The 24,354-nt window shown below is 39.1% G+C and overlaps 1 protein-coding gene across 2 annotated transcripts in view; it reads left to right on the top strand.

Moving 5' to 3' along the window:
- Positions 1-19,972, top strand: part of f8 (coagulation factor VIII, procoagulant component) — a 51,316-nt gene extending 31,344 nt beyond the window's left edge. The window contains exons 14-28 of one of the 2 annotated variants that reach the window (XR_009064808.1): positions 2,549-3,369; positions 3,453-3,595; positions 5,787-5,952; positions 6,032-6,271; positions 11,456-11,684; positions 11,772-11,951; positions 12,073-12,189; positions 12,458-12,529; positions 13,967-14,052; positions 17,016-17,171; positions 17,326-17,470; positions 17,789-17,931; positions 18,174-18,356; positions 18,659-18,939; positions 19,184-19,972. Coding sequence is in view for 1 of the 2 variants with exons in the window: in XM_057850094.1 (XP_057706077.1) it covers positions 2,549-3,369; positions 3,453-3,595; positions 5,787-5,952; positions 6,032-6,271; positions 11,456-11,684; positions 11,772-11,951; positions 12,073-12,189; positions 12,458-12,529; positions 13,967-14,052; positions 17,016-17,171; positions 17,326-17,470; positions 17,789-17,931; positions 18,174-18,356; positions 18,659-18,814 (2,837 nt within the window). In the remaining variant the exon portion in view is untranslated. Of the gene's footprint in view, positions 1-2,548; positions 3,370-3,452; positions 3,596-5,786; positions 5,953-6,031; positions 6,272-11,455; positions 11,685-11,771; positions 11,952-12,072; positions 12,190-12,457; positions 12,530-13,966; positions 14,053-17,015; positions 17,172-17,325; positions 17,471-17,788; positions 17,932-18,173; positions 18,357-18,658 lie in introns of both variants that reach the window. The other variant, XM_057850094.1, reaches the window with a different exon arrangement.
- Positions 19,973-24,354: the final 4,382 nt, after the last annotated feature.

Below are 24,354 nucleotides of genomic sequence, written 5' to 3'. Positions count from 1 at the left end.
GTACAACAACAAAAAAATCCATGCCATTTGTATTGGCTCTTGTGCAAGTGTTTCCAATGACATCCCTGCGGAGTTTTCTGAGTTCCTTAAAAACCAGGCATTTTTAAATTAATTATTGCAGTTATGCGTGCTTGCTTAAGAAATATAAAATGTATAGTGTTGAATGTATAGTTTGGTATGCTTGAATTTGAATGTGCAATCCATGTATATTTAACTTTTACATTTAAAACTGGCTTTTATCTGTTTTTTTTTTTTGTATCTATTTTTAAGATGTATATTTTATAAGTGTTTTGAAATATTGTTGCCATCTAAGCCAATGCAGCGTATATTTGTGACAATGAAATCAATAAGACAAATAAGCCCCTTTTACACATGCCGAAACACCGTGAAAATCCCGGGATTTAAACGGGCAGCCCTTGTATGTTAAACGCAATTTCCCATGTCGACTGACACGGAGACTACGTGGACATTTCGCGGGTCACGTCTTAGTATAATGCCCGGGAAAGTCCCGGGATGAGGCTTATGTGAAAGCAAGTGTTAAATTCCCAGGTCACACTACGATGGCTGATGACGTAAATATTATGGCAGGCCGATCGTCACTTCCTCTCTCCCTACAGTTAGACAAAAGCGGTAAACAAACATCGCAATTATCAACGTAGCAAGCTGGAAACACCTAAAATAAACTGAAAACATAACGAAATTAAATTGCTACTGGATCGTTGAGCGAAGGAAGAGAGTCCATCGTTCATCTTTGGAAAATGTGTGGTTTATTTTGTCGCCGATGTTGGGGTTGTACCTCAAAACAGAAAACAACGGAGGGATGCGTTCAAGGGTTTATAAAATACAAACAAAAATACACGCGATCGCGGAAAAGGAGGAACAACACAATGGGTCCGTGACAGTTGGTCGAAAGGGCTCAATAATACTAACATGGGGGAGAACAAGTATTTGATACACTGCCATTGGCAGTGTATCAAATACTTGTTCTCCCCACTGTACCTAGGCGGTAGGCAGAGAGCCGATAAGACAACAAAACAAATACACTCAAATACCAGCACTATGTAGGGATTTAAAAACAAGGGCGGCAGAGGTGTCGAATGACGCCCATCAAGTTAATGTCTCGGTACCCTTGGAGCTTGAGTTGGCTGCAGTTACAACGTTGGGAACGCTCCCCCAAACGGCTCTGTAAAAAAACACAATTTGATCAACATTGTGACAGACAATACCGACCAAAAATGATGTAATGTCCGGGTCAGCAGCCCTCCCCGCACAAAGAATGCCAGTGGGCAACATGGCACAAGCCTGTGAAAGCGTATGACCTGTGTCATTGCCGGGATAGCTCTATATGCGTGAAAGCAAATCATGCGAGTAACTCCCGCGTCACCTTACACGGGAATTTACCGGGAGCTATAAAGACTGTCTACGTCTATCGTCAGCAAGGCAATGAAAACTCTGTTTATACAGTATTTTCTAATGATACTGTAATGCCCTCGGCAAGTGATTAAAAGGAAGGGCACACACAATGTTTGTTCACTCTCTCTAATCAAATGTTAGAAGTCAGCTGCAAGTCTCATCACTCTTAGTGGGCCCCCATCTCTTATAGGCGAAAGCCTATATTTACAGAAATTATGTAGCACTAAATTGATACTGTCAGAGCGGTGTTGCACGCATCGTGTAGAATCATGCAGATTCATTATGTCTCTTGCGTATATTGTATGGGCGTAGGTTTGGTCTCAACATTGGTAGGACGCTATAACAGCATAACCTGCATATACACTTTTTGATGGGGACGGGACATTAATAAGACCAAACAGATTGGGTGAACGAGGGTCAGGCCTACATTTCAGACAAATATGCTGATGTGATGCCTAAAATTAAAAAAATGAAAAAAGTTAAAATTGTTACTTTCAAGGGAGAAAATGGGAGAATTCTCCCTTTCTTCATATAAAAGGAAATTTACAAGGGGTTTTGTTTTTGTGTGTGTGGGCGGGGGGTTAAAGAATAGCATAGACTGCAAGTAAGATTATTGTTAAATGAATAATGGATATAATAAATATATTTTGAATTAATAAATGCACAGTTGAATTAACGTCAACGGTAGAAAACACATACAGTTCATGAGGACACTAATCTCTAAGCTGCTTCCTACTCGAGTTTTGCAGGTTAGCAAGTTCACACAATTTAATGTTATGCTAATTGTGATGCAGGTCGGATTTTCAGTAGCAAAATTAGTGGCATGTTCCCCACCTCCTCAACATTGACGTCTACTTACAGTGGCTGCTGCTGCGGCTGGCCAAAAAAAAAAGTTCTAGTATCGCTCGCCTTTGAAGGTGGAGGAGGCGGCATGTTGACGTGTATTTCTGTCAGGGGTTGTGTGAGTGTACGTGTTTGTTTGTTCTAGTCATCAGCCAATCAAACGTGCGCTTGAGGGGAAAAATTGAAATGAAAATCCAGTAATTCACTTAATAATAGAAGGGTCAATTCTATTCTTACAACATATGGGAAGAAATGATCATCAATTGTAATCATTATATAATTCCTCTCACAGGTGAGTGGGAAATTAGTGCCTTCGATGGCAGCCTCAAGAGTCGGGGTATGAGCACTAGTTACACTGTTTGTCCCTGCGGCTTCGGAAACCCATATGTGGACCAAGATGAGGACATTGACGGTCTCGCTGACTGTGTGGGCCTACTGCCAAAGAGCAAGAGACCTCATAATAAGAAAAATATGGTTTGGGTGTGCAAGAATAATACTGAGAGTCAATATGACACTGGTGACAATATTGAGTGGACTGTGAAAGGAGACCAAATCTGCCAAATGAGAAGACTGACTGTAGAGTCTTTGGATGGAGAAAATTCAACCAGTGAACTTGAGGGAGGAATCCCACTGGATGTCTTGAATGAATTAGAGAGAAATGGGGAGTGGATAGAGGATGTGAACGGGACAGAACATAACAGAAATGGTAGACAGAGAAGATGGGTGGAAGGAAACGGGACACAAGGACACTTTAGCTCTGCAGGACCTGGAAATGACAAACTAAAAGGGCAGTTTGGAGAAAAGACCCCAAAAAACGGGACAGACACCAGTGTTGAGAAGAAGACTGACCAAAAGAATGTGATGCCACTTGAAATAAATGCGACGAGGGTAGAAAGCAACGAGATCATACCCGACAGAAATCCAAGCTTTAAGGAGAAGCTTTTAAGTGAAAGCGATTCACTGGAAATGGACAAAAACTTCAGGGAAAGCCATATTTCGAATGATTCTGAGGACCAAACAGTTGATTCCCCACGGATTGTTTATAATTCTACGGGAGCAAACAATACAACAGGAATTAATCTGTCTGTGGATTACGATGACTACAGCCAAACAGTAAGGTTGCCTTTCTGGGAAAGTGTACTGTCCAGTTAATCACATATCCAACCACTTCATCCCTCATCTTGCTTTTATTATAGGAAGAAAGCTCATCGGATGAAATTATTTCACAGAAAATTGACGTGCGCTCCAGTAAAACAATGTACCGCAAATATTACATCGCTGCAGTGGAGATCAACTGGGACTATGGCATCAAAAAAGCTCCTGGTATTATCACACCAGGGTAAGGACACGTTAATACATTCACTTCTAAGACTTTCCCAATGCTACTTTCACACCAGCCGCGCTTGTCACACGACAATGCGTCGCTCGCGCTACTCCAGTCGCCGACACCGACCTTGTCGCCAAAAGTCGGTGGTCACAAAACAACTTCTGGTTCACGTAACACAAAAAAAGTAATATAACGACTTTAGTCTTGTAATTTTACGATAGTTTTTCTTCAAATATTACGTCAATCTCCTAATATTACACCAAACGCAGTTTTGTATTCACATAGAACTTACTTCACCAAAAGTCCAGCCCGTGAAACCAGTAACTTCCGGTTCATGTAACATAAAAATAAGCATGAAATTATTTTAATTTCATAAAATTACTGTTTCATCTCATAATATTATGATTTTAATCTTGTAATATTGCAATGTATGACTTAATTATCGCATTATTACAACTTTAGCCTCGTAATATTATAACCTTAATCTCGTATTATTACAACATATGACTGCATTCTTGTAATATTGCGACTTTATTCTCGTAATATTTTGACTATTCTCGCAGTCCTATTTTTTTTTGTTTGTTTGGACTTTTGTTAACTGGATGTTGAGGAAGGTTCCAGCTCCAGCAACTAAAGTCACTTGAACGAGAAAACATATTTGATTGGCTGCTTCCCAGTTGTTGCTGAAATCTGTCGCAGAAAGATCAACCCAGCCATTTTCTCTTTAGCGCAAAAATTGATAGCGCAACATCGCAGGGCTTGGCCTATCTGATCAAACTGGCGACATCGTGTCGCGCCTGACTATAACCCTTCCACATGCCATTACATTGACTTCGGAAACCCATTGCACGACGAGAGAAAAAAAAACGCGGCTGGCGTGAACGCAGCAAAAAGATTTCTACAGTTGAAATTAAAGCAACCTTGCTGTGGTTACCAAAAAGGTATGTGTTACCAGAGGATATGATTGGGATTGGGCCATTACTGATTTTTTTCTTTTTTTTCTTTTTTTATTATGGCTTTATATTGATTTTTTTTTTTAAACATAATTTTGGGACTATTAGCTGCTACTGTTTTCCTTCATTTTGAATCCTTCGGTTTATCGTCCAGTGCGGCTTATTTGTTGATTTATTTGGGTTAATAGGTAACACTTTATTTGACAGCAGCGCCATAAGACTGTCATAAATATGACATGACATTATCATGGTCATTACTGAATGCTTATGACAGATGTCATTAAGTGTCATCCGGCACTAACTCCATATATGTCCAGTTTGGATGTTTTACATCTATTCAAAAGTGAGATAATTTTGAGATAACATTAAATGATATCTGTTATAAAGATTCATTAATGCTCATGACAGTGTCATGTCATAATTATGATTGTCTAATGACAGTTTTATGGCGCCACTGTCAAATAAAGTGTTGCCAAATACCATAACTAGCAATTAATGAAACAACTGGAACAGGAACTGAAGAAGTAATTACCACAGAACATGATTTTGATAGCTATTTTTACATATGTAGTGCTTCAATGCATGCTCGGAGGCATGTTGGACGACAACAGTATTGACAGCAGGTGGCAGCAGAGGTTGACCATCCCCCCAAGGGAGCAGTGATGGCCAAATGAAGCTTCTTGAAGCAAAGAAGATTTGCAGCCAATTGGTTCAAAGCTTTATGTTGGTTCATTTGGTCTTATGACAGTCGTATGATGCCGCTGTCAAATAAAGTGTTACCGGTTAATATATTTTAGTGTAAATATCCCGTAATACAGTGAGGACAGTTGCTGCTTATTGTCCAGTGCGTCTCATTTACGAACAAATGGCATTTTCTTGTAAAATTTGGTGGGTTGCAGCTATTGGTCAGATGCGCCTTATAGTGCAGAAAGTACGCTATGTTCTTTTATTTTCTCATTTATGGGAATATTTTGGTGTAAATTTGGCCATATTTAGGAATTAATTGGGTAAATTGTGAATTGTTCATGCATGGAGGAATGTTTTTCTTTATTGCTGTACGACTACATACTTGCAATATATTGCTGTTCAAATCTTTTTTTTCCTTAGTTAATAATTTTTTTCTTTAGGACCTCACTTAGTAACCTGAAATAGCTGGTACACTGATTTTCAAACCTGGAGCATTTTCTTGAATTAAATGAAATTTTATTTGTGATAAATGACAGAATAAGGTCATCATTTCCCATGTTTAGGGAAAAGCGTCGTGGAATGAGGAAGTTCCTGCAAGAATACAAGAAGGTGGTGTTTCGGGAATACACAAACGAAAACTTCCTGGAACGTGCTCATAGAGGAGAGCTTCACGAACACCTGGGAATTATGGGACCCTTCATCAAAGCAGAAGTCAACGAGCTCCTTACTGTAAGGGAAGTATAGTTAATAAAATGCAACTGAATTATTATGTTAAGTGACCTATGTTCACACCCTCTGCCTATTCAAGGTCGTGTTCAAGAACAAGGCATCCAGGCCCTACTCGTTTCACCTTCAGGGAGTTTATGATCGTACTCAGGGAGTTGGCATTGCACAAAGCTATGCCCAGTCCCCACCAGCTGGAGTTCCAGGAGAGCCTGTTCCACCTGGAGAGACACGCGTTTATAACTGGAAAATCACAACGACACAAGGTCCCACTGATGCAGAGTTCAAATGCAAGGCTGGAGCATACTACTCAACTGTGGACAAGGTATTCATAGTTATTCATAGTTCATAGTTCATTCATAGTTAGAAAAAAAAGGTTACAAAATATCTTGACTATCTTATTCAATGCTTGAAAATTATGTAGCGCATCATGTAATATTAAGGAGGATTAGACATATAAAATATATACAGTATATTAGGGCTGTCAAACAATTAAAATTTTTAATCGGGTTAATCACAGCTTAAAAATTAATTAATCGTAATTAATCACAATTCAAACCATCTCTAAAATATGTCATATTTTTCTGTAAATTATTGTTGGAATGGAAAGATAAGACACAAGACGGGCATAAACATTCAACATACTGTACATAAGTACTGTATTTGTTTATTATAACAATACATCCACAAGATGGCATTAACCTTATTAACATTATTTCTGTTAAAGGGATCCACGGATGGAAAGACTTGTAGTTCTTAAAAGATAAATTTGAGTACAAGTTGTTATAGTGATTTTACAGGGTGTCCATAAAGTCTCTTTACCATTTGAAAAATTTATTAAAAATGCAATTGATTAGATATTTTATTCAGATTTGTTCTATTGCATTCAGTGTTTCTTAAAAAGTTTTTTATTACACTGCATTTGTGTGTTTCAGGCAACTTTTCATGTTTCAGGGAAACTGAACAAACACAATGTAAGAATCTGGGGATCAGAACACCCCCACTTGACTAGAGAAATTGAGCGTAATAGCCCAAAGGTGAATGTGTGGTGTGGGATCATGTGCAATGGAATAATTGGTCCACCCCCACTTGACTAGAGAAATTGAGCGTAATAGCCCAAAGGTGAATGTGTGGTGTGGGATCATGTGCAATCGAATAATTGGTCGAATAATTGGTCCATTTTTCTTCATCGAGACCTGTTTACCTTAACCTTTTAACTAAATATGTGGCACCACAACTGAATGACCTTCAATCAACTATCATTTTTAAGCAAGATGGTGCACCACCACATTGGGGGCTGCATGTTCGTGGGTTCTTCAATCAAACATTTCCAGACCGATGGATTGGAAGGGATGGGCCAATTCCTTGGCCGCTACGTTCACCAGATATCACTCCCCTGGACTTCTTTCTGTGGGGCTATGTTAAAGATATCGTGTATCAAACAAAGATAAGGGAGATTACTGACCATAAGCGAAGGATTACTGATGCCATTGCCACAATTGATGAGGCTATGCTACAGCGAACATGGCAAGAAATCGAGTACTGTCTTGATGTGCTTCGTGCAACTAATGGTACCCATGTAGAAGTGTATTAAAAGAGATAAAAAAAAAAAAAAACCTTCAATAAACACTGAATACAATAGAACAAATCTGAGTAAAATATCTAATCAATTGCATTTTTAATAAATGTTTTAAATGGTAAAGAGACTATATGGACACCCTGTATATTTAAACCCCTGTTAATGTTTTCGTTTTAATAAAATTTGTAACATTTTCAATCAAAAAAAAATAAACTAATAGCTCACCATTGTTGATGTCGCCAAGCGGGACGTCACATGGGCTCCCTGCCGTTCTTCCACATTGTCTTTAACTATGTAAGGTAGTGATTGAAATACGCTACAAGTTGTCAATGGCGAGTTTTAAATTAGTTAAAGATCTAGCCAAGGCATAGTCTGAGTAAGTTTTATGTTTATTTTGCATAGCTATTTTGATTGGGAATGCTAGTTCTCTTTGCATTGAGCGCTTCTCTATTTGTGAACATTATTTTTTTGAGAGATACGAATATTATTTTTGTTGTGCTTTCACTAAATGATACTGTAGCGACTTAACTGTTCCGCCCAAATGCATGATGGGAAGTTTGGCAACCCTGACTGTCAGTGGTGGCTGCAAATGGTATACAGTATGTTCTGCGTTGTGTTCAATTAAGCGTGGTAAGAAAAAGATCGTCTCCTATGAGAGATAGGAATATTATTTTTGTTGTGCTTTCACTAAATGATACTGCAGCGACTTAACAGTTCTGCCCAAATGCATGATGGGTAGTTGGGCATCCATGACTGTCGGTGGTGGCTGCAAATGTTATACAGTATGTTCTGCGTTGTGTTCAATTAAGCATGTTAAGACAAAGATTGACTCCTGTCATTCTTCCCCACGTTGTTCGCCACAATACTTACATTTGTTGAGAAAGAGTTGCCAAAGCTTCAGCCATTAATAGGCGCGGTCCAATGAAAGCCTGTGTCCGCTCGCATTTCTCTGCCTTTTCGCTCTCAATGTGCTAAAAAGGCGTCATTGTAAACTGTTTGCGGCAACGCATGAATGGGTCATTTCGTGCATGCGTTAATTGCGTCAAATATTTTAACGTGATTAATTTAAAAAATTAATTACCGCCCGTTAACGCAATAAATTTGACAGCACTTTTAGATAGATAGATAGATAGATAGATAGATAGATAGATAGATAGATAGATAGATAGATAGATAGATAGATAGATAGATAGATAGATAGATAGATAGATAGATAGATAGATAATGTAGCTAGATGTTTACATCTGACCTAAAATATAAATGCAACACTGAAGTTTTTTCAACATTTTTATTGAACTAGTCTTCAAGATCTATGACTTTTTTCTGTGAGCACAAAAACTGGACATCTCTCAAAAATTGCTTACAAATCTTCGTCTATATATATAATCCAAGATAATCATATTCAAGACAAAGCAAATTTATTTGTATAACACAAAATATACAAAATAGTCTAGTTAGAATTAGAGGATTTTTTTGTTTTTGTTTTTTAAAAGCAAAATGCTAAATATAAACAAGAACACAAATAAATGGAGTAAGTCATACAATTGGGTATTTGAACAATAGGGCAATTTGGAATGCACTGTTGCAAACAATAGCATTTTTAGCCCTGATTTAAAAGAGTTAACAATTTGAGCACACCTCAGATCTTCAGATAATTTGATCCAGAGGTGAGGATCTTAAAGGGCAGATGCAGAGTTTATCGGATTTTGTTGTACTTTGACAAATTTTAAACTTTGGACGAGTTCGTCGAAACGACTGTGTCATATCTAACGCGTAATTGCAAGAAGAATTTGCGTTTTTTTTTTTTTTAGTTTTTTACCACTGTGTCAACACTGCCTTCCGGAAAATCTTTGAAATATTTAGCGAGGATAGCATGGTGCTATATTTGCGTATTTGAGTGCTGGCAAGGTCTTCTGTAAATTACATCATCCGGTAGAGTCCTGCAGCGAAGCGTGTCCCTTGTTGCTAAGGGGTTGCTATGGCAGCAACTCAAAAACTAATCAATCAATTCAAAAAAATTATATATTTTTTTGTAATGTTTGTAATGTTTTGACATAGCGAATGATGCATTCAATATAATTTAACCGAGTAAATGCTCAAGAATTGAACTGTTCATCTGCCCTTTAATAACTGAATGCAGCTTCAATTTGCTTAAGTCTAGTTTTTGGATGGCCTAAGGGTTTTGGATGCTCCGTAGGAGTCAAGCGAACCAAGCATGTATTTTGGTCCAAGGCCACTCAGTGTTTAGTAGACTAGCAGTAGGGTTTTATAGTCCATCCTTTGACTCACAGCAACAAAGTGTGCACATTTCTTGACCATTGTATTATTGACCAGCTTGATTGTCTTTGTAAGGGCATTCCTGAGTCGCTACAGCATCCTGATTGATTTTTTGTTAAGAGCCTGTATACTGTATACACCAGTGCAATCATCCAATCTACTAAAAAATGAATGCATGGAAAAGTTTTTCCATGTCTTGTTTGGACAGAAGCCTCTTAATTCTGGCTGTTTTTTAGGTGCTAATAGGTAGATTAAGTGATAAACTTTAGATGGTTGTCAAAGTTAATGTCTAAATCAATAATTGCACCAAGATTTCTGGCTTGATTTGTAGCTCTCAATGACATTGTGCCATTGTGTTGATCTTTGACCTTACCTTTTGGGCCAGTACTAAGCACCTATGTCTTTCCTGCATTTGTCTGTCTATCTTGCTACCCTTCCTATTATTGAAAACTGTCGATTTTGAAGCCAGATATTGACCAACACATTATTAACTATAGAAGACAAGGGATTAACTAGACCAGGGGTCCCCAACCTTTTTTGCACCACGGACCTGTGTGATTTGGGTCTTTTTTTCACGGTCCGGTGTTCTGTCAAATTTTGCAACCTTATAAAATTTTGCTCCCAAAGCTTATGTGGCGGTGAAAAAAAACCTCTTTTATATTCAGTTGGACTCTCAATGTTATCCAATGGTGCTAAAAAAACTATTTACATCATAAACATACATTTGCAACACGAAAATAGTGTAAATTAATGCTTAATGACACTGCGAAGTCGTTAAGTGAGAGAGCTGAGAGAGCTGCGTGCAGTTGCTGTGTGCAGCTAACTTGGCAAACATAGTGTAAGTTAATATTCCTTTCTTTAAAGAAAGTTGTAAGGTAATATTCCTTTCTTTAAATAAACTTTGTAGTGTGTACTTTGGAATCGCTGCATTCGCGGTCATTTTTAGTCTTACACGCATGACAAATGTGTCAGAACACCGGCAATGTGCAGCATAAAAATACAGCAAGTATAAAATAACATTTGTTTTTAGCCCCGTCGTGTTAAGTGCATGGAAAATACAGGTCACCCGCTGAATCAGAGGGAGGCCTGAGCTTGTTTCGTTGCAACAAGATGGTACCGGGAGAGTGAGGGAAGCCCGCTTCACAAAAATACGATGTTGGAAATTGTAGCACAGTATTCAGTGCTCTCCTAGCGATGTCAGGATATTCCGAAATTACTTTAATCCAGAACCTCGGTAGAGTTGTTGTCTCAAATGTACGGTACATTTAAGGTCGCTATGATTTGCGATCTCTACAAGCTAATATTCCTGTTGCACAGACATGCTCGAATCACTCCGTTTATTCACATACGGGTCACAAATCCACTCCTTCGCAGTTTGTGGGTCTTTAGTGATTGGGAACCAATAGATTATGTTTTCTTTGAGGTTGTAGGCTCATCTTCTGGCTCGTCAGGTTCCCTTTTCCCCGTAAAAAATCTGACCAAAGACGTCTGTTTTTCAGTCATTCTAGTGTGGGGGCTAATTATTTCTGGGAACCAATGTGATGGGCGACGACCTACGTTATTATCGAGGCACTATTGTCACTATTGTCTGTGAGTTCAAACATATTCTGATATGCTCAATGAGATACATATATTTGTGTGTTTACATGTAAGGAGAGGGACCTTCACTCAGGCCTGATTGGTCCACTGCTCGTGTGTAAAAATGGCACTCTGCCGAACTCTGAGGATTTAGGACCAGAGGTCCAGGATTACAGCCTTCTGTTCCACACATTTGATGAGACCAAAAGCTGGTATTTGGAGGAGAACCTGAAGAAGCATTGTGTCCATCCCTGTCAGGTCAACCAGGCTGACACATGGTATAAGATAAGCAATAGGTTTTCAGGTGGGGAGAGGTTTTGGTTGGAACTGACTTTTGTGATTGTTGTATAACGTATACAATAAACTTAACCTCTATATATTATATCCATAGCAATAAATGGCTATGTGGCAGAGACACTTCCTGGTCTGATAGTTGCACAGTACCAGCAAGTCCGGTGGCACCTGCTGAATGTGGGAAGTGATGCAGAGTATCACGCTGTGCACTTCCATGGTTTGCCTTTTACCCTCCCTGGGCAGAAGCACCGCACGGGCATTTACAACTTATTCCCTGGTAAATACACACACAAGGCTCACAGACACTTTAAAATAGTAACAATTGCATTTTTGGATTTCGGGAAAATTTTGGTTGAAAACTGCTATTATAGTGTAGTGTCCGTATCTGCTCATTTTAGGTGTGTTCGGCACCATAGAGATGAGCCCCTCCACACTTGGCACGTGGCTGGTTGAGTGCACCGTCGGGGACTACCAGCTGGCTGGAATGAGGGCTAAGCTGTTGGTCTATGATCGAGGTCGGCGCTTTCAAACAAAGTTGGCATAGGCACATCTTTCTTTTAGAATGAAAAAAAAATACTTCGGAATACAGAACACTTTGAATTACCCTGTATCTGACAAACAACTGAAATTGGTTATTATAGCCACAAACAATGGTTATCCAACAGTCATATTATATTCTCATTTATTAGATGGAGTTTAGTATTTTGTTTTGGAAGGATTCTGTGCATACAGTATAATCAAATATATCATATTCTCCGATTTTATTTAATTGTTTTCTTTCAGATTGCGCTTTGCCTCTGGGAATGAAATCCGGAAACATTAAGGATTCACAGATCACGGCTTCAGATCACAGAGGTAAATAAAAATTTGTTTCACTTACAGTATGCGTTCATTAGAAACTATTTACGTTGTGTCATACATGGAGAGCTATCCATTAATACACCTGGCATTCTCAATTGCTTTGGTACGTTTCTCAAATCCAAATTGAAATTCTCAAAACTACTTGTTCAATCTTCACAACTTGTCGCACAAGTAGCAAAACAAAATGGATTACCTTCAAAAGCCAGTTTTCTGTGCAAAATACTTCGTCTATCGCTCAGAATTGAATTTTTGTGTCAATGAACATGTCCTTGTTTCATTGTATACAGACAGTCAAATTGCTTAGTCACGCTCTCAATTTAACAGTTACTCTTGTGGAAGGCTCTGATGCTGAATATAGTGTACATAGGTTTTGATGAAACTTGAATGTAACACCTTTGTGTGTGGGAGATTGATTGCAAGAGATGGACAAGATTCAGTTTACACTTTTACTGTTTTTAATACCTTTACAGACCGTGCCATTGTAGTACGGAAAGCAAAAGACAGCATTGAGTACCACAAAGAAAATCTAACATAAAAGCAAAATTTAGAAATGTGAACATAAGACAATCGGCACAACTAAACTTCAAATGCTGTCAGGATTATTCTCCCATTCTTTCTACACATCTTGACGTTCCTCTCTGTTTGGCCACAAATTTTGATCCACGAAACAATGGATGTCCTCTCTTGCTATACAACATGGAGAGAATCTTCATGAATGCCTTATCCAGCCTCTGCAGGCATCTGCTGTGATGTCATTGCATGCTGCATTCATGGGATCCAGGAGAGTCATCTGACTGTGAGGCTGGCGATCATACACTTCATCTCCATGTGGAGAAGAATTCTTCTATGAGATTGAGGAATGGGGAGTATAGTGGTAGGACCTTCATTACCATTCTGTTGTGGGTTGCAAACCATTCCCTGGTTATGTTGGCATGGTGGAAACTCACATTGTCGCAAACAATTTCAAATTTTGGCAGGTTAAAATAAGTTACGTAAAATAAGTACCGTAATAAAAATGCTCAGAAATAACCACACACATGTTGACATATTCTGACAAGTTCATTCATATTGCATGTAAACACTTATGCAATGAATGACAACATGTTGTGGGTGGTGAGACAATTCAATAGAGACCCATGATAATCTACTTTGACCATTATGGCAGATGCAATTTATTATGTAGGAAACAGCAGACAATTGTACAAAATCATTTGCATGGATTTACAAAACCATCTGCAACTTGCTCAAACGAATGAGAAGCTGCTTTTTTTATGTGCACTAGTGATGCAGTGTTGTGAGGATTGAACAAGTCATTTTGAGAATTGCAAGTCTGATCTGAGAAACGTACCAAAGCAATTGACTGTAATAATCTTTTTTATTATGTTGAATTATTACATTATATATTTCATGTGTTTGTACATGTGTGCCCAGGTACATGGGAGCCCCACCTTGCGAGGCTGGATCAGTCTGGTTATATCAATGCTTGGAAGGGTACAAGTACATCTTCTTGGATACAGGTTGAATATGCTGCTTTTCCTCATGCTGCAAATAGTTTACACTATTAGCTATTAGGGGTGTGACAAAATATCGAAATGGTGATACATCCTGATACTTTGTATCCCAAAAGGTTATCGATATGCACCTGCCAAGAATCGAGATATCTTTTAAAAAGATGTCATTGTTTAAAAATAAGGAACCAACAAGTTGCTACCAGTAACCATAGTGTATCTGCTAACTTTATGGCTGCCATTGACTGCACGAGACGCCTAATCCATTTAGACTGGGAGAGGCAAATTAATGTTCATTTATCTGAAACCAGGGCATTCGCAGTCAGTCCTTCCAATTTTGGGGGCATTTACAGTCAATTTTTTGTTAATTCTAGGGCATTTGCGTCAATGCCTATTCATTTGGGGGATATTCCCGGGTCACTCCCTGTTCTGTAACCCAAAATCAACAGGAAGCGACCATAGGCAGAGTTTGCCTTTTGGGGAAGGGGGGGCACAACATGTTGATGACCCCAAAACGCAGTGTCAGCAATAAAATTAACTTACAAGAATATTTAAAATAATAAGTTGACAATGAGCGTTTTTTGTTTCCCATCTTTCTTGAGGGGAATTCTAAATCAGGCTGCTTAGGCAATACTTTTCGCCAAGATCGTCATCCATGGAATTTGGTACGCCCGCCGGTGTCGTGCCAATGTAGTTACCCTAGTCAAAAATTGTATCCCCTGGGCAGAGCCATATGGAGGTAGATTTGTGTCTTTATTATTCAATCAAAAAAAGTTGCTTCAATCAAAATATATATTTTCAACTCCCCCAAAAAATCGCTTCAATCAAAAAGAATGTGTTTGAACGCAAAAATAAAATTGAAACTCAAAAAACTCAACAACAACAACAAAAAATGCATGTGAAGCTATTTTTCTTTGTTTATTATTATCTTTTTTTTTTTTTTTTTTTTTTCATTGAAGTAATGTTGATTTGTGTTTAGGCCACATTTTGGCAAGGACATTTTTCTCTTTATTATTCAATCAAAAAAATAAGTTGCTTCAAAAAAATATAGATTTTCAAAAAGAAAAATCATGTCAATCAAAAAATGAAAAATTTCAGTCATAGTAAAAAGTTTTTGAATGTGAAAAAATATTTGAGATTGAAAAATTTTCATATGAACACTTAATTTTTCATTGAAAAAGTTTTCTTTGATTGAAGCAATCCTTTTTGTGATAGGGCCGTACTATGATTAGGACATTTGTATCTAAATCATTCAATCCCCCAAAAAGTTTCTTCAATCAAAAAATAATATTTTAAATCAAAGAAAAAAATCATTTTTAAAAATATTTTTTTCTCTATTATATACAGTGTATATATATTATATTCAAGGGTGCACATAATTTTTTTGCCCAGGTTCTCAGAGGAGGACCTGGAGATGTGACTTGGTCCTCATTGAGCTTGAGAGCCGACCCGCCTGATGCGATAAATTTATGACAAGCTTTACTTACAGCCAATTAACTTTAATTAATTATATTAACAATTAATTCTTGATTAACATCAACTGGCACAACAAAATTGCCATTACTTTGAAGTGAAATGTAAAGAAATAAAAAGCACCAATTCAAAATAAAGGGCATTATGCGGCTCCCACATTAACTCCAAGCCTTTTTAAAAGTAGGATGTCCTCCTCATAAGACGTCATTGAATGTGCATGTTTAGCTTTGTAAAATGCGAGCAAAAACACGTCTGTCAGTGCATGTCGCTGTTCATTACCTTTATTCCGTCCTATTCCGCCACTTGTCCATAGGGCGAGTGGGGTCCTGTTTGACATCGATAGTTTGCTTAATTGCCACATGCTCTCTTTTTTTTCCGTGCTTTTCAAAGTTTGGATGGCTGAAATTCTTTGACCCTACATAAAATGAGCTGCTCTTATCGGCGACATTGGGATTCTCACGGCACATTTTGTACCGCATTTCCGTGCGAGCATCATTTGCTTCTAGCCACGGTACCTCCTGTAGCCACTTTTCAGCAAAAGTCCTTTTTTTCGGTAGCTCCGGTGACGTCTCTGTCGTCTGTCTGTCTTTTGACGGGGGTGGGGGAACACGGACGTAATTACTCAGTGTGGCCTGCCTCTTCGACATTTTGAAAAGTTATTTTCTCGTGTCCGCCGCAAATACAGTGGTCAGCCATCGGTACGCAAAAGCGTATGGAAGCCATTGAGGGCCAGCGCGTTTGTCTACGTCCAGTCCGCATGCGCGCATGCGGACCACTTATGTGCACCCCTGATTATATTATATGCAAAGCAAATGACTGTCTAAGGTGCTCGAAAAATAATTTCGACCCATTATAGAAATATGTTTTTTTTTTTTTGTTCATTTCATTCATTTTTGTTGCAGTTTTATTGCTTTGCAACTTTTATCTATGTATAGGACAGTCAATTACATGCAATGACACTTTTCGGCCACCAGGGGGGCCTGGCCCCGCCTAGCACCCCCTTAAAATCCGCTTATGGAAGTGACCCATAAATGTGCCAAAATCAACCTGAAGTGACCCTGAAATGCCTCAAAATCACAGGGAGTGACTGAAAATCACCAGCAAATTACCTGAAATGCCCCCAAATTCAACTCATTGGTTGAATCGCAGTTGAAAGCCACAGACGTCCAATCTGTTTGGAGTGAGAGGGATGGCAGCGAATGAACGAAAGTTCATTCACTCTTAGTGATAAACTCATTCATATTCGCAGCAGCTTGTTTTTCTGTTTATTAGTTGTTTTGTATAATGATTTCCTGACCAACGTATCGATAATCGTTGGATCGCCATATCGTGAGATTATAGTTATCGTGAGCTTTGTATCGCAAATCGTATCGGATCGTGAAGTACCAAGAGGTTCCCACCCCTATTAGCTATATCCTTTGACTGATGCAATACCTGACCTATCACTCACTGATTTTTTTTAATTGATCATATTCCATTTCTGACTGATTTATCAATAGGTGGACTTGCAGAAGCCGACCCTGCTGCATGGCATTCAGACGCAGGGCGTAAGGTCAAACCTGAAGGCAAACTTTATCATAATGTTTAAAATTTCCTACAGCCTGGATCAGAAGACGTGGATCATCTACCAGGGAAACAAGACAACTCAGCCCCATGTGCGAAATTCAAACAATACCCCTCCATGTCATCATTTCACACTCAAGTTTTGCTTCTATCAATATCTTTTTTGTTATCTTATCAGCCTTGTGAATTACAAAAACCAGACCAACTTCTCTTTGGAATCTTACCATTATTGTCACTCTGTTTTAGAAGTTTGATGGAAACACGGACAACTTCAGCGTGAAGGATAACCGCTTCTTGCCTCCATTTGTGGCTCGTTATGTCAGGGTTCAGCCTGAAAGCTATACTGAGAGTCCTGCACTGCGAATGGAGCTCCTGGGCTGTGATCTCAACAGTTAGGTTTACATTTACAATATATAGCCTTGCCTTGAATTTACGAGTTGAATTTTTTGCATAACTATACTCGTAGCTCAAAATACACGGTTTCAAATCTTTCTTTCACTGGTGAAATGAATGGAAATGAATTTATTCTGTTCAAACCCCACATTGTGCTCCTTCTGGTGTGCATACTTTTGCAACAACAACGTGTCCTTCTCTTGAGTTTATGTTCAGTTTACAGTGAACTCTAAAAGTCAAGGTTCACTGTATGTGAGTATATGTGTATGCGATATGTGTATGTGTGTGCGTGTTTTGCACACACGTGTGTGGACAGGCTGCTCAAATCCACTTGGAGTCGAAAGTGGACTGATTGAAAACATCACTGCCTCCTCTTATCGTTCATCACTTCTGCGAAAGTGGAGCCCCACCCTTGCCCGCCTCCATCAGACGGGAAGGACCAATGCCTGGAGGCCCAAGGTAAACACATAAATGAACAACATGAGAAAGTATTCATCCGTAATAAAACAATGTTGCAGTTCGCCATTGTGTTTTGTAGGAGCTATTGCCATGTGTTGAGGTTGTACAATTTAAGCTGTCCATGGCAAGCTTCTTACATTCATGTGGGAGGCCTGCCAATATCACTATTGATGAAAACTCCAAATTTCTAGAAAAGGCATTGGTATTCTTCCTAATTTAATCCTCTCTGGCAATATTTCCAGGAGAACAACCCTCACCAGTGGCTGGAAGTGGACCTGATCACAGTCAAGCGCATCACAGGTGTCATTACCCAGGGAGCGAGATATTTCGGGACACCAATGATGGTCACCGAGTTCTCAGTGACTGTCAGTTTGGATCGCCGCTCATGGAGCAGTGTGTTGGAGAAGGACTCGTACAGGGAACTGGTACAACAAAACAAAACAAGATGATGCACATGATAAAGGGGTTGTGTATCCCTCCAAACAGTTGTTATACTTCTAGGTTGAAATGCTACCTAGTGTAACATTTTGCATAGTTGACTTTTGTTCCATGAGTGCGAGATAAATTAATTCCTGCTTCATCCAAACAATCTGGTGTAGCATTTGCCTGAATTCAATTTACAAGATTTCTAAAGGACAGATTTTGGCTATGTTTGCCTGTATTGGATCTTATCAGATGTTGAGGAGCATCCAGTATGCAAAACTCATACTATCCTATTTCTCTTTAGATTTTTGCAGGTAACAACGAGCCAGATGAGGAAGCCCTCACTGTTTTTGAGCCAGCTCTTTTCGGCCGCTTCCTTCGCATACACCCTCGCGGTTGGACCAATGAAATCGCTCTGCGCCTGGAGGTGCTGGGCTGCGATACACAGCAGGATCTCTAACCAGCAGTGACGCAAAGCACCTTTAAAGCGGCCCACATACGCACAAACATTTTCATCAATCGTATTGAGCTCACAATCAATAAGGCTTTGACATTTGCCCTACATGTTCAATGGATAATGTACAACAGGGGTTCCCAACCTATTCCACTAAGGCACACTGTGGGTGCAGGATTTCATTCTTACCAAACAAGATGACAACACTTTTTCCCCAATCTGGTGTTTTACAAGTGCAATCAGTTGATTGCAGTCAGGTGTGGCTTGTTTTAGCAGAAGCCTCATTGGTTCAACTGTCTCTGCTGGATCGGCTGGAACAAAAACCAGGACCCACAGTGTGCCTTGAGGACTGGGTTGAAAACCCCTGATGTACAAATTCAGTTTGTGCCCATCTGTCGCAATGGACAGCCCAACAGCACCTGTATTGTACTCTGTGATGGAGCTGGTGTTTCTTGAATATTCGGGAACAAAAGAGCATCAAAAGAACATTGTGACAATTCATAAATGTCTTCTGCTCCAGAGGTTGTTCACCTTTTTCAGTTCCTTTCGAAAATTTGTCCGTGGTGAGTTTATCTTCTTCAACTCATCCTTCATCCCTCCCTTATACTACTCGCTGTATTTGTCTAGAAGAGTATCATATGTTATATTTCTGTCACTATATTCCTTGCTTTTAACTGTCCAAAGCGCAAAGTAAATTCCGATATAGATATCAGCAGAATAGATTTTTTCGCCTCTTTAGATGGTGCCATATGTGTTCTTGTCCACACATGCATACTTCGACAGTTTGTGCAAAACAAACAAAATAACAAAAAAACGTCTCTGTCCATTTATTAACATATATACTTGTAGGTGGTCACTATCGTCTATACACAATTAGAAAAATACTGTTGACAAAATAGTTTGTGCTTGTACGGGCTGCTTTATTTGCACATCAACCCTGCGCTAAGCTATACAGTATTGGATCTGTTTTTCCTGTTAGAAAAGGGTATCAGATAAGTTGTAATAATGCAGAGGATACAGTTTCAAAAAGTGTCTTCAGAATGTATGCTTTTGTAAATATTTCACACAGATGGATGCGTAACGTTTGAATGATTGTTATATATTGTTACAAAAGTATGGATTGTCATATACATATTTCTGCTTTCATAAATTTCATATAAGTAATCATCTTAGTGTTGTGTCGTTCATTGCAAACTTCACGTTTGACAATACAATTTAACATATATTTACATACCAATACCGCAACTGAGTTTCTGGTATTATGCTTACAGTATTTTTCTTTTTTTTCATCCTCAATAAAATTAAAACACACTTCCCAATTAGTACATGCAAAGGTGTTTCACATTATTTGCATACATTGTTAGGAACTGAAAATAGTCTGTTGTTGAATCAACAGCATTATTGTCATTTTTACAACAGTATATTTTAATTTGAAAAATTCCATTTTAAAATCACACAGATGAAAAAACAGTCTCTGCTTTAACTAAAACCACCCAAACATTTTTAGGTTTTCATATTTTAATGAGGATAACATGCAAACAATGACAGAAGGGGGAAAAATAAGTAAGTGAACCCTCTGCCTATGGAGACTAAAGGCCGAGTTATGCTTCCGCGGCAGACCTGCGCCATCAAGGAAGACCCGATTTACGACCCCCCGCCGTAGCTTCTCTTGTTCCTTCACAATTTTCTCTTTTCAATTCGTGGGAGGAGATTGCTGAAATTACGGGGCTGAAGGTCAGCCATTCATTGAATAAAAAAAGTGGAAGAACCACCGAGACAAGTATGTGTGTGTTCGGAATCGAATGGCCACACGAAGCGGTGACCCAGTCGGCCAAAAACTGCCAGCTTTGTATCATTTTATGTCGTATTTTTGGTTGGGGCTCTTCATCATTTATTGTGTACATATGTTTGCTGTGAGTCTTTGACTTATTTTCGTGTCACACTTCAAGTATATGAGGAATAAAGCACAGGTTTGGTGTCAAAAGAGTTGTTTTTATGTTTAATTTTCAACTACACAGTTCACACACTTGATACATCATTATTGATTGAGAGTGCCTCGGTGCTTTTATGATAACGTGTTTACCATCAAGGCTTACAACGCAGTTTGGGAAGGTCCATAGCCGCCAGAAGTCTGCTATGGATTCCCACTGGCTCGTTGTAGGACACGGCAAAAAAAACAAAACAAAAAAACAATCGTGCTGGAGGGCGGTCCACAGTTCTTTGCAGACCTCAGACAAAACGCTGGACACAGTGCTCGACGCCAGTTTGAAGCTAGCCGCCACAGCTTGCTGGTTTTCACCCGAGGCTAGAATTCATAACGTGATAGCATCAACAGTCCGACGGACCGGCTCCGAAAGTCTTCAGCATTGCATGTGCCTCAACATTTGTATGATCAACATTTGTTGTTCAATGTTGATGAGCTGAAGATCCACATTGAAGCGTTTTATCTCCGTTAGCCTTTTAGCATAGCACTGTAACCAGAAGAAAACTAGAAGTCAAGAGTCCCCCAAAACCCTACAAACACAATGCCACACCCCTTCTAGTGGCTTGGCGGTGAATTACAGAGCAACGCTGCAGTGCTATCAAATGCTCATTGACGCCGTAGTCGCTTCGCCGTCACCGCAACGCAGTAGCATAATTCAGGCTTTAAAGACCAATTGAAACCAATATTTACCAAACAATTTAAGTCAGGTCTGTTCCCAACCACTGATGAGTGGTTTAAAGCTTCCCTGCCCACTATAAAACAGACACCTGGTAAGAATTTTCTTTAAGAGAAGCATTGTCTGATGTGCATCATGGCTCGGTCAAAAGAGCTGCCTGAAGATCAAGGATTGTTGATTTGTATAAAGCTGGGAAAGGATACAAAACCTTCTCTAAAAGTCTGGATGTTCATCAAGCGACAGTCAGAGAAGTTGTCTACAAAGGCACTGTTGCTTCTATCCCAAGGAGTGGTCGTCCACCAAAGATGACACCAAGAGTTCAGCGCAGAATACTCAGATAGGTAAGAAAGAACCCTAGAATGTCTGCTAAAGACTTACAGAAATCACTGGCACAGTCCAATATCTCTTATGCACACATCAACTAAAACAAGAGTATCACTATTACATGTCTTTTTCATATTGTGTCTAATTGTGTACAAACTTTTTATTCTATTTTTATTTCCATTTTTTTGTGTAAGTGTGTGTGCACTCCGTAGGGCAGCTTTGGATCTAATGACACTTTGTGTAATGACATTAAAGGCGTTCTTTTCTATTCTGTTCTATTCTATTCTATTGTATTCTATGGCCAAGAATGGTGTTCATGGGAGGACTCCACGGAGGAAGCGACTGCTTTCTAAAAAAAAACCACATTGTTACCTGTTTAATGTTCGCAAAAAGGCACTTGGACCCTCCACAAAAATTGTGGTAAAATATTTTGTGGACTGATGAAACCAAAGTTGAATTGTTTGGGAGTAACACACAACGTCATGCGTGGAGGAAAAACTGAACAGCTCACCAACATCAAAACCTCATCCCCACCATGAATCATGGTGGAGGGAGCATCATGATTTGGGGCTGTTTTGCTAGCTCGGGGCCTGGACAACTTGCAATCATTATTGGAAGAATTAATTCAAAAGTTTATCAGGATGTTTTGCAGAAAAACCTGAGGTCGTCTCTCAGACAGTTGTAGCTAAAAAGAGGATGAATGCTGCAACAAGACAATGATCCAAAACACAGAAGTAAATCAACTTCAAAATGGTTTCAGAAGAACAAAATACACGTTCTGGAGTAGCCAAGTCAAAAGTCCAGACTTGAATCCAATTGATATGCTGTGGCATGACCTAAAGACAGCGATTCATGCCAGACATCCCAGGAATTTGACTGAATTACAGCAGTTTTGTGGAGAAGAATGGGCCAAGATTAGTCCTGATCGATGTGCCAGACTGATCTGCAGCTGCGGGAAGCGTCTGGTTGAAGTTATTGCTGCCAAAGGGAGGGCCATAAAATATTAAATGTGATGGTTCATTTACTTATTTTCCCCCCTTCTGTCATTGTTTGCAAACTATCCTCATTAAAATATGAAAACCTATAAATGTTTGGGTGGTTTTAGTTTAAGCAGAAAGTTTTTTTTTTTTTTTAATCTGGGTGATTTTGACAAAGACCAGATCACATTTGATGGTGATTTTATGCAGAAATGTGAGAAATTCCAAAAGGCTCAGATACTTTTTCATACCACTGTATGAGCCCTCGTACAATAGCAGTTTCTCCTCAGTTATTCCACACTGATGGACAATTCAATTCACCTATCATGCATGTTTTTGAGGAAACGACTATCAATAGAAAAACAATTTTGCTAGTGCCTGGATTTGAACACAAAATCTCTGAAAAGTGAAACAAACATGCTAACCAATCAAGCCACCTGGAGAAGAGTTACTTGAATAATAACAATACATGTAATATTGTATTCTTGTATTCTACAGTGCATATCAATTGTTGTGGTAGTTCATAATATTGTAGAACTGCACTTATCTTGGTGAGAGTCCTTCCTAATTTTGGGGTTATTTAGCTAAAAACCAGGGAGAAATACATTTCTTTTCAAATGACAGCTTTGCGTTCCCAGAGTATTGTGCACCGCAAATTTATAATGTCTTAATCAGTTTATTTTTCTTAAAGACCAAATGTGAAGTAATTTCATAAAATGCCAAATAGGGTCACAATTAAAGTAATTAAACATTGTCCAACAAATAAAGCATGAAAAACTAATTTATATGTTGTATATTTGACAAAATAATCGCGTTTCCGAAGTTCGAGCCTGACAGAGGACGAACCCGGAAGTGACACGTCACACCGAGAACAGCGATGACAGCGCTCCATACGGCCGCCATACAAAGCCCTTCAAACAATGATTCAAACAGCGATATAAGCGACAGATCGAGCGCAAGTGAGGAGATCCAAGTTTTTGAAGAGTTGGAGGAAGAGGAGGAGGTTGGAATTTTATGTTGGACCGTACATGTATTAGCCAGATGCTAATCAGGATGCAAACAATGTGCCCAGACTATCTACATGGAATGGAGACAAGACCCATCGAGATTACAAGATTGGTAAGCTTTAGGCTGTTATTATTTTTATGATTTGAAGCATGTCACGTAAATAAACCACCCACTATTGCCTGGGATAAAAGAAAAGTTTTGACGAATCCCCGATCGTGTTGTGGAATGAACGCTGGAGGCTAGCGACATTAGCTTTTGTTTGCCTGACGTGTTTCGGCAAACACTTCCGCCTTCGGACCCTCTGACGGGGGCGGGGGTGTCCGCCGAGGCATGTCAGGTGGATAAACCATCTATTGCCTGGGATAAAAGAAAAGTTTTGGTGTTGTGGAATGAACGGTGGAGGCTAGCGACGTTAGCTTTTGTATGTCTGACGTATTTCGGCGAACACTTCCGCTTTCGAACCCTCCGACGGGGGTGGAGGTGTTCGCCGAAGCATGTCAGGTAAATAAACCACCTACTATTGCCTGGGATTAAAGAAAAGTTTTGACGAATTTATAAGTGTAGGCAAAATGAACTC

Source organism: Corythoichthys intestinalis, chromosome 11, assembly GCF_030265065.1.
Source record: "Corythoichthys intestinalis isolate RoL2023-P3 chromosome 11, ASM3026506v1, whole genome shotgun sequence".
Taxonomy (NCBI): domain Eukaryota; kingdom Metazoa; phylum Chordata; class Actinopteri; order Syngnathiformes; family Syngnathidae; genus Corythoichthys; species Corythoichthys intestinalis.
Note: the sequence above shows the minus strand (reverse complement) of the source record. Positions and strands in the feature narration are given on the sequence as shown.